Source organism: Primulina tabacum, chromosome 1 (assembly GCF_025594145.1).
Source record: "Primulina tabacum isolate GXHZ01 chromosome 1, ASM2559414v2, whole genome shotgun sequence".
Classification (NCBI taxonomy): Eukaryota; Viridiplantae; Streptophyta; class Magnoliopsida; order Lamiales; family Gesneriaceae; genus Primulina; species Primulina tabacum.
Window position 1 is genome coordinate 1,484,217 of NC_134550.1, and position 13,214 is coordinate 1,497,430.

Below are 13,214 nucleotides of genomic sequence, written 5' to 3' on the forward strand. Positions count from 1 at the left end.
AATCAAGAAACTTACTGATGGAGCCATATGGAACAAGAGGCTTGTAATCGAAGCTAAAAACTTGAGTCACGTTATTGAGATTCGGGTGCTGGACGACTAAATATTTCGGTTCCATCCGGTTATGAATAATTCGGTTCGATCGATAACAGAACCGACCGAATGCTCATCCCTAATTATTATAACAATCTATCTTCACATAAAAAGTACTGATGAATTGATTTTAAAAAAATATTGATTAAATGTTGTCATTTATTTGCAATTTATAATAATAATATTTTTGACAATAAATCATCTTTTTACCGACTCTTATGACACTTATTTTAATATTTCATATTAACTCATAAGTATAATTAGCACAATCAAATTACTAATGTCATATTGGTATTATCTCCAGAAAAATAATTTATTTAGTTTTCTTAATTGTTTAAATATCTTAACGGGAACATTTGTGTACCCTTATCTTGAGAAAAATTCATTGCATTTATAAAGTTTGAACGGTAAATATAGCTTTATATAATACATTTAATTTGGAAACTGAATTCATTATATGACAAACACTTCTTCCATTTCTATTTTTTTGTGTAATTCAAAAGAATTAATAATTTTTTCTCTTTTATCTTCTCCAACTCTCTGTATCTTCCATTTCTATTTTTTTGTGTAACCCAAAAGAGTTAATAATTTTTTCTCTTTTATCTTCTCCTACTCACTGTAAAAAGTTATAAAACAAGTATTTATATCTATAAAAATATTTTATTTTTTCTTGTCTATATATTTTGTTATATGTGAACATATATTCTACTTCATTGTCTTAATTGTTGTATATCTTTACTATATAATTTGTGTACATTGAAGATGAAGTTCATTTTGTAGTTTTTTTTTACTTGGACTTAGGTTGATATATTAATATGTGATATACATAGATATAAGAATTTTCAAATTCAATTTATTCACAATGAATTTTCATAACAAAGGCCAACTCTAAATAATAAAAATTAGGATTCATAATTATTTTAAATATGATATAAAAATAATACGTGGAAATTTTTTTGACATTTTAGTTGCAAAATACAGTGATAAATGCATGTATGTGTACTATTTTATTGTGGCAATTATAACTTTATTTAAATATCTTATTTCTCACTCATGGATCAAACTTTGTTTATTTCTTATTTTGATTATCGACAAATCCAATATTTCCTTTAAAGGTTTTTGTTAATATTTTTTACTTGAGTTTTATTGTAGTCAAAAAACTTGTGTGAGACGGTCTCACAGATCATCTTTTGTGAGACATGTCTCTTATTTGAGTCATACATGAAAAAGTATTACTTTTTATGCTAAGAGTATTACTTTTTATTGTGAATATCGGTAGGGTTGACCCATCTCACAGATAAAGATTCGTGAGTCTGTCTCACAAAAGACCTACTCTTTATTGTATATTATCCAATTTGAAATGGACAAATTATAACTCAATATATAATAATATTTGAAAACTGTAGAATGCTTCTAAATTTAAAAATCGAGTAACATGTAAGGGATCAATTCAAAAATAAAAGTTGATGCAACATGTTTCTTCTAGCTTTACAATCGAATAATATAGGATGAAGCGTTTGTCGCTTTACCAAAAGTTATAACTGATGGTAAATATACAAGTCGAATCATTAAATCATACAACAACTCAAGATCCTAACCATCGTGGACAATTATTGTACCAAACAATCTATCTCCTAATAATTGCACCAATTACAATCAAAGTCGCGATCTTGCCTCTGATACCAATTGTAGGCTCAAGCGTTTACTATTTTATCAAAACTATATATTATGGTAACAGTGCAAATCAAATATTTTAAATAGTACAACATCTCAAGCACAACATTTCAATTACTCTACCCAACATGATCAATTATTGTATCCAAACAAATAAGTTTATGCAAGTAACCTTTTACTATATCATATGAATTTATAAGTCATTTGAGTAGAATATATAATTGATATTCTACATAAGTAGTAGAGAAAAAAAATCATTTTTCATTTATTTAATTGCTAAATCTCGAGACCTAAATTGAAAGTTGAATTAACATATTCATATAATCATATTCATCACTAAATTTTACTGTTTAATTGATTTAACATGTTTATCCACTGAAAATATTGAAAGAATTGTTTATACAATTTAATAAAAAAGTCAAATTACATCATTTTCTGATTCCGAATAACGATCACATTATTATTACGTTATAATGATAAATAAATTATTATTTTTAGTTTATCATAATAGTTTTTACATAAATAAACACATTTTCGAATGTAGGATGTTAAATTTAATATTGACATTAGATAATTATAGTATTAATTCTAACATTCTTTTTTTATCCTTCTCAATACATTACTTTTTTCTATCTTAAATATATTGATCTATTTATTATTGAATTAACTAAAATATTTTCAATATAGTATGTCGATAAATGTTTTTCCATATAAGTTAGTGATTGATTCCTTATGAACATTTTAAAAAAATATGTATTTAGTTATAGTAATGGTGTCTTATAATTTAAAATATTAAATGATACAAATTATCAAGATAAAAATTAATTAAGAAATTCAGGAATATGTGATTGCTCAATTAGTTTAATTGACACGCTCTTTAATTTACTGATTTAATAGATGTTAAATCCACAATCATTGAGTTTGATAAGAATTCTTGTAGAATAAAATAAAATTATAATAAATTACTTGATTATATATATAATAAAATTTTGTATATTTCATATATGTTTGATTTATTTCATTTATAAGATTGAAATTTTATATATTATGATATAAGATTTGTTATACATCTTAACATCGATAAATTACTAAAAATTTATATATTAATTTCCGCTACCATATAATTCTGGTTTCGCCCCAGACTTTTGTGTATTCGTTCGTTTGAATTTATTATTCCTCATTTTACCAAGACTCATAATATGTCAAACATGAAAGTGAATATTAATTTAAAGAGATGATAATATTTATATATTGTAATAAACATATTACACTCATGATACTGATAAAATTAACTTAAAAATAATATGTTGACGAACATATTGTCAGGAATCCAAAAATACAATTCAATTTTTAATTTTGACACTCAATTTTGAATGACTGCCAAAATGTCTCAATAACCCACAATTTTTGAACAATATAGTACCATTTTGAAATCAAACTGATATTTTTCATTTTATATCAAGAATTCATGATTGAAAATCGATAATATTATATATATAGATATTTAATATAAACTTGTGCGAACTCATTTAGGTTCACCTTTAAATGAGTCGACAAAATTTCAATCAAACTCACTTAAACTGTTTGGCGGCGCAGGCCAAACCGACAGACCCAACCCAAATTGACGGCTCAAATCACAACGATCTTTTACCGTGTTTTATTTAAATAAATTATAATCATAAACCGCAAAAAAATTTCGGTTGCAAAAAAATTTCGGTTGCAAAAAAATTTAATTTAAACACATAAATTCTAGCAAACTGTCACTTGAGGACATGAAAAAAATTAATAAAACACCAAAAAAAATTCACAATTCGATAATGAGTTATTTCTAAACTTTAAGTAATTTAATTTAATTTATATAATGAAAAGATAAATAAAAAATATAAATAATTGGATTAAAAAGAACATATTATAATGTGGGTATGCATAAAAAAATCAAATATTAATTTACATAATAAAAAGATATCATTATATAAGAATAACATATTAGAAGTAGAAAAAAAGACACAATTAAAATAAACAATTAATGTAAAGTAAGCAATTAATAAGGACATAAAAGAAAATTCACATATAAAGTCACATATGCGCTGAATTAATTAAAATATTTTCAATATAGTATGTCGATAAATGTTTTTCCATATAAGTTATTGATTGATTCCTATTGAACATTTAAAAAAAATATGTATTTAATTATAGTAATGGTGTCTTATAATTTAAAATATTAAATGAAACAAATTATCAAGATAAAAAATTAATTAAGAAATTCAGGAATATGTGTTGCTCAATTAGTTTAATTGACACGCTCTTTAATTTGCTGATTTAATAGATGTTAAATCTACAATCACTGAGTTTGACAAAAATTCTTGTAGAATAAAATACAATTATAATAAATTACTTGATTATATATATAATAAAATTTTGTATATTTCATATATGTTTGATTTATTTCATTTATAAAATTGAAATTTTATATATTATGATATAAGATTTGTTATACATCTTAACATCGATAAATTCACTAAAAATTTATATATTAATTTCCGCTACCATATAATTCTGGTTTCGCCCCAGACTTTTGTGTATTCGTTCGTTTGAATTTATTATTCCTCATTTTACCAAGACTCATAATATGTCAAACATGAAAGTGAATATTAATTTAAAGAGATGATAATATTTATATATTGTAATAAACATATTACACTCATGATACTGATAAAATTAACTTAAAAATAATATGTTGACGAACATATTGTAAGGAATCCAAAAATACAATTCAATTGTCAACTTTGACACTCAATTTTAAGTGACTGCCAAAATGTCTCAATAACCCACAATTTTTGGACAAGATAGTAGCATTTTGAAATCAAACTGATATTTTTCATTTTATATCAAGAATTCATGATTGAAAATCGATAATATTATATATATATATATAGATATTTAATATAAACTTGTGCGAACTCATTTAGGTTCACCTTTAAATGAGTCGACAAAATTTCAATCAAACTCACTTAAACTGTTTGGCGGCGCAGGCCAAACCGACAGACCCAACCCAAATTGACGGCTCAAATCACAACGATCTTTTACCGTGTTTTATTTAAATAAATTATAATCATAAACCGCAAAAAAAATTCGGTTGCAAAAAAATTTAATTTAAACACATAAATTCTAGCAAACTGTCACTTGAGGACATGAAAAAATTAATAAAACACCAAAAAAAATTCACAATTCGATAATGAGTTATTTCTAAACTTTAAGTAATTTAATTTAATTTATATAATGAAAAGATAAATAAAAAATATAAATAATTGGATTAAAAAGAACATATTATAATGTGGGTATGCATAAAAAAACCAAATACTAATTTACATAATAAAAAGATATCATTATATATGAATAACATATTAGAAGGAGAAAGAAAAGACACAATTAAAATAAACAATTAATGTAAAGTAAGCAATTAATAAGGACATAGAAGAAAATTCACATATAAAGTCACATATTTATATATATAATAGATTAGGGATGGTCATTTCATTTTACCAAAAGTTTTGACAAATGTTAATTTATATAGCCTCATTCTTTACATCATAAAACATCTCTCCAACAATTTATTTATATATTTATTATTGGAAGGAATTATTTTCAAGTAATGGCCCGAAAACATTTTATACTAGTTATCTGATATACTAATTTTTTAAACAATATATGTCAATATTAAATCCATTCCATGACCGATGGAGATAGATACAAATCGGGATGGATAATTATCCACTTTATTTAACTTATGATCAATTTCTTTTAAAATATATTGACTTTATATCATATAATTACGTGTACGTGCATAAAAAGGGGCAAAAACAAGAATCGCTCATATAAATTAGCTTATAGAATCTTTCGTACCTTAATTCTTAAGTAGGTCTCTTGTGAGACGGTCTCACGAATCTTTATCTGTGAGACGGCTCAACCCAACCGATATTTACAATAAAAGTAGTACTCTTAGCATAAAAAGTAATACTTTTCATGGATGACCCAAATAAGATATATGTCTCACAAAATACGACCCGTAAGACCGTCTCAAACAAGTTTTTGCCTTAATTCCTATGTAATGATCTGACTTTTTTATTGTCATATTAACAGTGTCCCAGCTTGATCTCAGCACTACGTAAAAAATAACCAATTAATACAGCACTAAGACCAGATATTAACCAATTAGAAGATTTTTAAAATTTTATTTATTAAATAATAAAATAAAATAAAAAATTTGGCCCCTAGTTAACGGGGTCCAAATTCTTGTTACTTGCAACAGGCACGGATCACGCTTACAAATTAAATGACCATCAAAACTTTCCATTATTTTGAAAACCTGGAAGCTCACCTGCAGAATACAATGAGATACAAAATTACACAAGAAACTACAAATTTAGGGAAGAAAGCATGATTTGAATCAGCAGAATTCGGCAAGAAGGGGTAAGAGTCCGGCGGGGGTAAAGTGCACTCGTCTCCGTTGAAGTACACTTTCCGGGGAAACCCCCACCCCTGCTTGAAGGTAAAAGTTTCCTTGTCCTTCTGAAGAAGTACTTCTGACTGCACATTTCCAAATGGCCCAGCTTCCATTAGCAACTCATTGAAGAATTTCATGCCATAGAACATCCCTGTGTCATCTGCATGCGTGTCAAGTTATAGTACTATATATTATGTTTGAACTTTGTTAATATAACATGCTTTAAAAATCAAGAAACTTACTGATGGAGCCATATGGAACAAGAGGCTTGTAATCGAAGCTAAAAACTTGAGTCACGTTATTGAGATTCGGGTGCTGGACGACTAGAATCCACTGCGTGTAGTTCATCAGGTAGTTAAAATTAGTTATCGCAACCTTTGCACGCCAGTAATCTTTGTAATTGGCCTTAACGTGCCAATGAACCCGAATCGGGCACATGTGGTGCGTGCATTGGAGCAGAGGCGTGTTGTCTTTTTTTGGAGTATTTATCCCCACCACGCTCAGAAGTTTCGAATCACTCCTGTCACAAAACCAGGTCGAAGATATGATACTTGGATTTACTTGGATGATTTTAGAAGTTTTGGTGCAAAAAAGTGAAATCTTACTTTACACATTTGTTTTTGTTTTCACAGCCACAAACACAAGAAGGGCAGGAAGTGATTGTTTCATTGTAGAAAGACGAGAATGAGACACAGCAACTGGGGTGCTTCTGCGCCAGAAACTGAGAATACGTGCATGTTACATTCCATGTCACTGCCCACAGAAAGCTTCGATTAAATCACAAAATTATATCACCTAACTTTCAGAGAAACAGGGCATTAAGACTTACTGAGGGCCTGAGTTTTTCTTCGACTATCCGGGGTGAGAAATTTCGTTGGAGGCACAATCTTGGCAGGGCCACAAGTATATCCATGTAAAGGGCCTAACAGAGCGAAGTTTTTAGGAAGTTTAACCGTCTTGTTAGAAGTTCCAGCTTGGCCAACACTGATTTGGAATGCGGAGACGGCTGCCTCTGGATCTTGGCCCCAGGCAGCCAGGACTCCACCCTTGCAGCAGTTGCTGAATTGCTGGTTGTAAGGCACGCCTGGAAGTAAGTCCACGACGGTTGGGTTCTTCTTGCAGCAATGAGGGATAGTTCCTTTGAACTTGGAACAGTCCCCTTGTTCGGTAGCTTGTGCACCCTTCATATCCCATATTACTTCTTTCTCATCCCACGTCCACCCAATGGTCCACCCAGGGCTCATAATGTGCCGATACATTTGGAAATTGTTCGTTGTTACAACAGCCTACGAAGCACCCAAAACGAAGTTCATTATAATGTTCATATCCTAGATATTTCTTACACGTACTCTGTAGACATCAACTTTCTTGCTACGTTGCTAGAATTTTTCACCATACTAAACTTTCTAATCTATAATCTTTGGCAGTGGTGATGTCAGAAAGAACATACTAGATTATAAAAATTTATGGATAGCAGAGTGCCGCCCTGCGTTGCTCGGATACTAAAATATGGGAATATTGCAAGTATTCTATACGCTGTCACATGTTGATATGTTCCTGATCATTGTTAAAGTTTTGATCTCAAATTAATCAGAGTCGATTCACGTAACGACTAACGTAACTGACTATGGTTGGATATAAGTGCTCACCACATAGCCATCTGCAGTCCAAGATATCACGTCCCATTTGATTGTTAAGTTCCCATTTGGATCCAACGGATCATAGGCATCTGCAAGAAAACAAAAAACTTCAACTCATCGAACAAACATATCTAGATTCAAACTTCATTTGGAGAGACTGACACAACACTGTACCTATATAAGAAAACAGCAAACCAAAGAAGAGAGCTACAATAAGGAATCTCATGTTCTTTTCTATGTTAAAAGGCCTGAATTTTTAATCTATGTTTCCAATAAATGTAAGCGACGAGTGCGTGAACTTGAAAGGTTTTTACAGTATTTTGACGTTCAACTACTGGCGGTTGGACGCTTCCTGTATCTTGAAGCAAGGAACCAGAAATATTTTTTAAAAAAGAAAATTCAAGAAACTCTGAAATTTCCTTCTAATGCATTTTTAACGTGGTTTTGTAACTTTAAACTACATAATTATTTATGAAGAAACTATGGTCTAAATTTATATATTTGTTTCATTATAAAGCCATTTTTCTTGTTCAGTATGTTGGTATTTTATTGTCTGTACGACCAAGTGAAACTGTTTTTGGTAAAACTTCGATATCACCACTCATGGAGACATCATATGCGAGTTTCCATTTCTAGAATTTCGTGGGTTGAATATGGTCGTATAATAAATATTTGTCAAATCATTATGATATTACACACATGTATGTATGTATTTTATGAATCAATATTATAATTTTGAAGTTCTTCCAATATTGAGTCAATAATATCAAATTCTTTTCTCCACACATTGTATGAAAAGAAGTGTTGCAAAACCCAAAAAGAAGAAGTTATAATTGATATTTATATATTTTTAATGGCTTTGCTTGGCTTTTTGACTAACCTGTTGATAATACATAATAATTATTACATTTAATTTTCTCTTGTTTTCTGCTTTGTACCCAGGATTTCTAGTCCACGTATCGTGTAAACCAAGGTTCATCAAGCATGTATATATTGAACTGGCCCTCAAGTTCTGAGCAGAAAAATAGGCCTACTAAAAAAAGAAAATTTAATCTAATTTCATCCTAACGTTTATCTTAAATGTAGATGAATGATAACACTTTAAATGTTATAAACAATATTCTAAATTGATAAAACTAATAATTTTCCAATAAAATTCGAAAAAGTTACTTGGAGAGACGACTTTTTACCTATCTGTGACACAATCTCGACCCGATAGCCTGCATAAAAAAAATAGAAATAAGAAGACAAGTAACGAAGAACAAGATTTCTTTTACTAGAATGGATTAAAATGAACATGAAATAAACAAGGTATAAAAGGAAAACAAGAGGCAAGGCACCTTGTATTGGTTTTGTTCAAGTCAAAACAGCCCATAGTAACTTTAACAATTGTCCAAACAATATTTCATAATATTCAAATATACGTAATTTTCAGTTTAGAATAGTCTAGTCCATATTTTGTAGCCAATTTTCGATGCTCTACATGTATAAATATCGGGAAATATGTAGCTACACTGTTCTAAAACAAATTAATTCCAATCTTAGAAGAAATATATTTTTACTTATTATTATTATACATACATAGGCCAGAGACATCAAATGGGGCGTTGGATGAAACCCGAGGTATATTTATGAATTTCGTGTATATATATATCTCGAGTTTTATGTTATTCATTACTATATATTAAGTGGGATTGTGTTATAAATTATAAAAATATTAATTTGACTCATTCGTATGTAATATTTTACCTTCAAATTTAATTAGGATACATCATTTTATCTTTTAATAATTTAATTAACACCTATTAAAATAATTCTTTTAAAATTTTGTTTTAGGAATTTTATGTTGTTCAAGAATGACAGTAACTATTTTAAAAATTCAATAAATGAAAACAGGTTTACCCTCTGATGGCTGCCATGGCCTTTGTTACTGGGATGTGCATATCTCAACTTACAAGGAATTTACTACTTAATCCCGATGTCAGGTACAAATTCCTTTTTTTTCCATTTTATTATTATTATTGCTAATTGAATTAAATATTTTAGACCCAATAATAGTAAGTGGAATATTAATTACATGCATGATAAAATGATAAAAATTAAAACTCCCACGTTGTTGGCAGAATAAACAAAGTTCATCGCAAAACAGCTGTTCTTGACAACCAAGAGGAAGGCGAAAGATACGCAGAGCACGGCCTCCGTAAGTTCCTCCGTACACGGCCACCAGAGGTCATGCCGACTGTCAACCGCTTCTTCTCCAATGAAAACTGAATGAACTTGTTATAATCATCCCCTTTCTTCAATTCAAAACTTATATTCACAACTTGTAAAATAAAAACCCTAGCTCGTGGTTAGTCATGTTTCAAAAGTCGAAACAATTGCGATTTTCACTTCCACTGTAATCATGTTCCATTTTTAAGGCGAAGTTATGATCGTGGTTTACCAAGTGTAGTTTAATTTACGCAAGTGAAAAAAGAGAGGAAAGATTAATTAACCATAGACGAGTCATAAATACAATAAATTAATATATTTTGAAGAGTAATATGAGTACTCTATTTTAAAAATTTTGTACGTTAGATGTTAATAAAAAAAATATTAGTTAGAATAAATTAAAATATATATAAACTTATTAGGTATTACAATCGATCAAATTAACATATATCTTCCATGACATACATACCAAAAAGTAATCAAGTTAACATGACAAAATTATAAAGGAAGCAAATTTTGGGGAAAAAAATTTATGTTAAGGTTTTTACTATTCAATTTTTTATGTATAAATGACACATATGGTCAATATTTCTGTATTATTGGAATTTGAGTGAAATTCTTCAAGCTGTGATCCATCATAAAATAATATCTTTATAAGTTATTTATATAGTTTAGCACATTTAAAAGTAATCAAATAATGTTTATAATATCATTTAGACGTCTTATTTAATTTGGCATTTTATTGCGTACATTGATGATTAATTATATATTATAAAAAAATCAAAATAATATAATAAAATTTACTGCTGCAGATTGAACATATTGAAATATTTATTATCTGCCATTTAGAAACATATATTCTATAAGTGAATGACCGTCACTCCGAGAAATTTGGAGCCCATATTTATTGCGATGTAGTGTACTTTAAATATGGCCCAATTACATTGTTAAGCAATGTGGCTTTCTATAATTATATATAATGTACTTTAAATATGGCCCAATTAGATTGTTAAGCAATGGGGCTTTCTATAATATATATATATATATATATATATATATATAAATAAATATATATATATATATTTATTTATATATATATATATACATATTTATTGCGATGTAGTGTACTTTAAATATGGCCCAATTACATTGTTAAGCAATGTGGCTTTCTATAATTATATATAATGTACTTTAAAGATGGCCCAATTAGATTGTTAAGCAATGGGGCTTTCTATAATATATATATATATATATATATGTGTGTGTGTGTGTGTGGACAATTATAATTTCAGTTTTACCATGATTTTGGTTTCATACGTTGTGAAATTTCAGTTGCAATCATATGTTTTTTAATTTCTTGCAACATAACTAGTCATTTTTGAGAGAACTGTGCATCAACATCATTTCGACATCACGTCAACGCTATATTAATGTTTTGTCGATTGTCATGTCGGTACAATGAATAAACTTGTTAGGGAAAAAAATTGTGCACAACTTCCCAACATGACTCCATTAATGATCGTGGATGGGTCCAAAGAGGGAACTTTATCATCAATTATCAATTAGTATTATTTAGTTGTGCCTTTTAGTTTGTACTAAAGTGGCGTCATTTAACTAACTTTATAATGTAAACGTCTCAACTAAAAGCATATATCATAAAATAATTATTTAGCAGATTTAACCTACAATTTTTGAAGTAATAACGGCAGTCAACAAACCTGATTTGTAGGGTATAATATAAATTCAATTAAATAATTTATTGAAACGACCAATCATTTTTATATTAGTTTGGAAAATTCTGTCAGCTATTTATTGGCAACACAGAAAATACAAAAAATTAGGTGTTATTAGTGAAATAATATTAATATATAATAATTAATAAGCGTGCGTGCCAAAATAAATAGTTGATCAAAATTTAATAATTTTTTAAAATTATATTTGTGGGAATCATGTGATTAGGTGAATTTTGTGGCATCTAACACATGCTTCCAGATCCTAAAATGTAATAAAATAACCATAAAGAATTGTAAAATAAATTCTCAAAGAAATCCAAATAACTCTTTTCTTTAGTTTATTATATTATATATAATACAAATAAAACTGTATATGGGTTTATGTTTAGTTAAAATAAAGAATAAGAGGATCATCATGATCTTTCCCTATCTCTCATGATTTCTTTAAGAACAATAATGTGGTAAATAAAAATTAGTACTAATTAATGTTTAATTTAAAGAATGTTATGACTGGAAAAGTATGATGCAAATACAAAAAAGTCAATTTAATGTCCTTTATAATGTCATATGCTTTGTCTTACAATTGTGTTACATCTAATATGTCTTGAGTTTACATTGCTTAAAGATAATTAAACGTCTAATTATTTGTTTTAAACCATAATAATTTTGAAATAAAAGAAGTTTCAATTTTTTTTTCAATTTCTTCGGATCCTAAGAATGAAATCGTTTGCCAAAATTAAAATTTTCAGTTTCCTATCTAATTAATATTTATTTTTATATAAATAAGTTTAATGGAGGAAGACAAATAAAGCAAGGATGTTGTCATTAGGGTTTTATTAAGTATAGGGAAACTTGCAAGTTTTGTATTTTTGCAAAAACAAATGACCAAACTTGTCAAAACAAAAAGAAAGAGATGAAACTAGCTAAAACCCGATGCTAATAATATACATATCGAACCAAAATCGCAAAACGTCATATATAGAGAACGGGGAAAAACAATTTTCTCTAAAATATATAAGCTACAACTTCTTAATTACTCCTGTTAAGATTGGAATTTGGACCTAACTCAATCCCAAAAGCTAGCTCAAAGGGGGAGGATTGTCCAAGCCCATATATACAACTTCCAGGTTATTTATCCAACCGATGTGGGACAATTAACACACCCCTCTCACGTCCAAGAATGAACATCTGGAGCGTGGAGTTTACAAATGACCCAATTATGGGCAAAACGTGCGACCTAATTATAGGCAGTCCAACACATAACGGTGGAATCCGAGCTCTGATATCATGTTAAGATTGGAACTTGGACCTAACTCAACCCCAAAGGCTAGCTCAAGGGGGAGAATTGTCCAAACCCATATA

At 28.6% G+C, this 13,214-nt stretch overlaps 2 protein-coding genes across 2 annotated transcripts; one reads left to right on the plus strand and one right to left on the minus strand.

The window, feature by feature from the left end:
• Positions 1 to 6,076: 6,076 nt before the first annotated feature.
• On the minus strand, positions 6,077 to 8,219 carry LOC142515528 (COBRA-like protein 4). The gene is made up of 6 exons (XM_075619803.1): positions 8,083 to 8,219; positions 7,918 to 7,997; positions 7,098 to 7,554; positions 6,874 to 7,021; positions 6,511 to 6,788; positions 6,077 to 6,428 (listed from the first exon to the last, which is right to left on the minus strand). Exons 1-6 carry the CDS (start codon positions 8,132 to 8,134, stop codon positions 6,139 to 6,141), a joined length of 1,305 nt encoding a protein of 434 aa, XP_075475918.1. The 5' UTR covers positions 8,135 to 8,219; the 3' UTR covers positions 6,077 to 6,138.
• A 1,223-nt stretch (positions 8,220 to 9,442) lies between these two features.
• On the plus strand, positions 9,443 to 10,354 carry LOC142515545 (uncharacterized). The gene is made up of 3 exons (XM_075619804.1): positions 9,443 to 9,531; positions 9,805 to 9,893; positions 10,032 to 10,354. Exons 1-3 carry the CDS (start codon positions 9,508 to 9,510, stop codon positions 10,177 to 10,179), a joined length of 261 nt encoding a protein of 86 aa, XP_075475919.1. The 5' UTR covers positions 9,443 to 9,507; the 3' UTR covers positions 10,180 to 10,354.
• Positions 10,355 to 13,214: the final 2,860 nt, after the last annotated feature.

What these genes read in the sequence shown, in the direction of transcription:
- LOC142515545 (XM_075619804.1), top strand. Translation starts at nt 9,508, where the DNA reads ATGGGGCGTTGGATGAAACCCGAG. An exon ending in GGCGTTGGATGAAACCCGAG is followed by an intron (nt 9,532 to 9,804) that starts GTATATTTATGA and finishes AAATGAAAACAG; the next exon opens with GTTTACCCTCTGATGGCTGC. An exon ending in CTACTTAATCCCGATGTCAG is followed by an intron (nt 9,894 to 10,031) that starts GTACAAATTCCT and finishes CGTTGTTGGCAG; the next exon opens with AATAAACAAAGTTCATCGCA.
- LOC142515528 (XM_075619803.1), bottom strand. Translation starts at nt 8,134, where the DNA reads ATGAGATTCCTTATTGTAGCTCTCTTCTTTGGTTTGCTGTTTTCTTAT. An exon ending in TTTGCTGTTTTCTTATATAG is followed by an intron (nt 7,998 to 8,082) that starts GTACAGTGTTGT and finishes GTTTTCTTGCAG; the next exon opens with ATGCCTATGATCCGTTGGAT. An exon ending in AACAAAAACAAATGTGTAAA is followed by an intron (nt 6,789 to 6,873) that starts GTAAGATTTCAC and finishes GTTTTGTGACAG; the next exon opens with GAGTGATTCGAAACTTCTGA.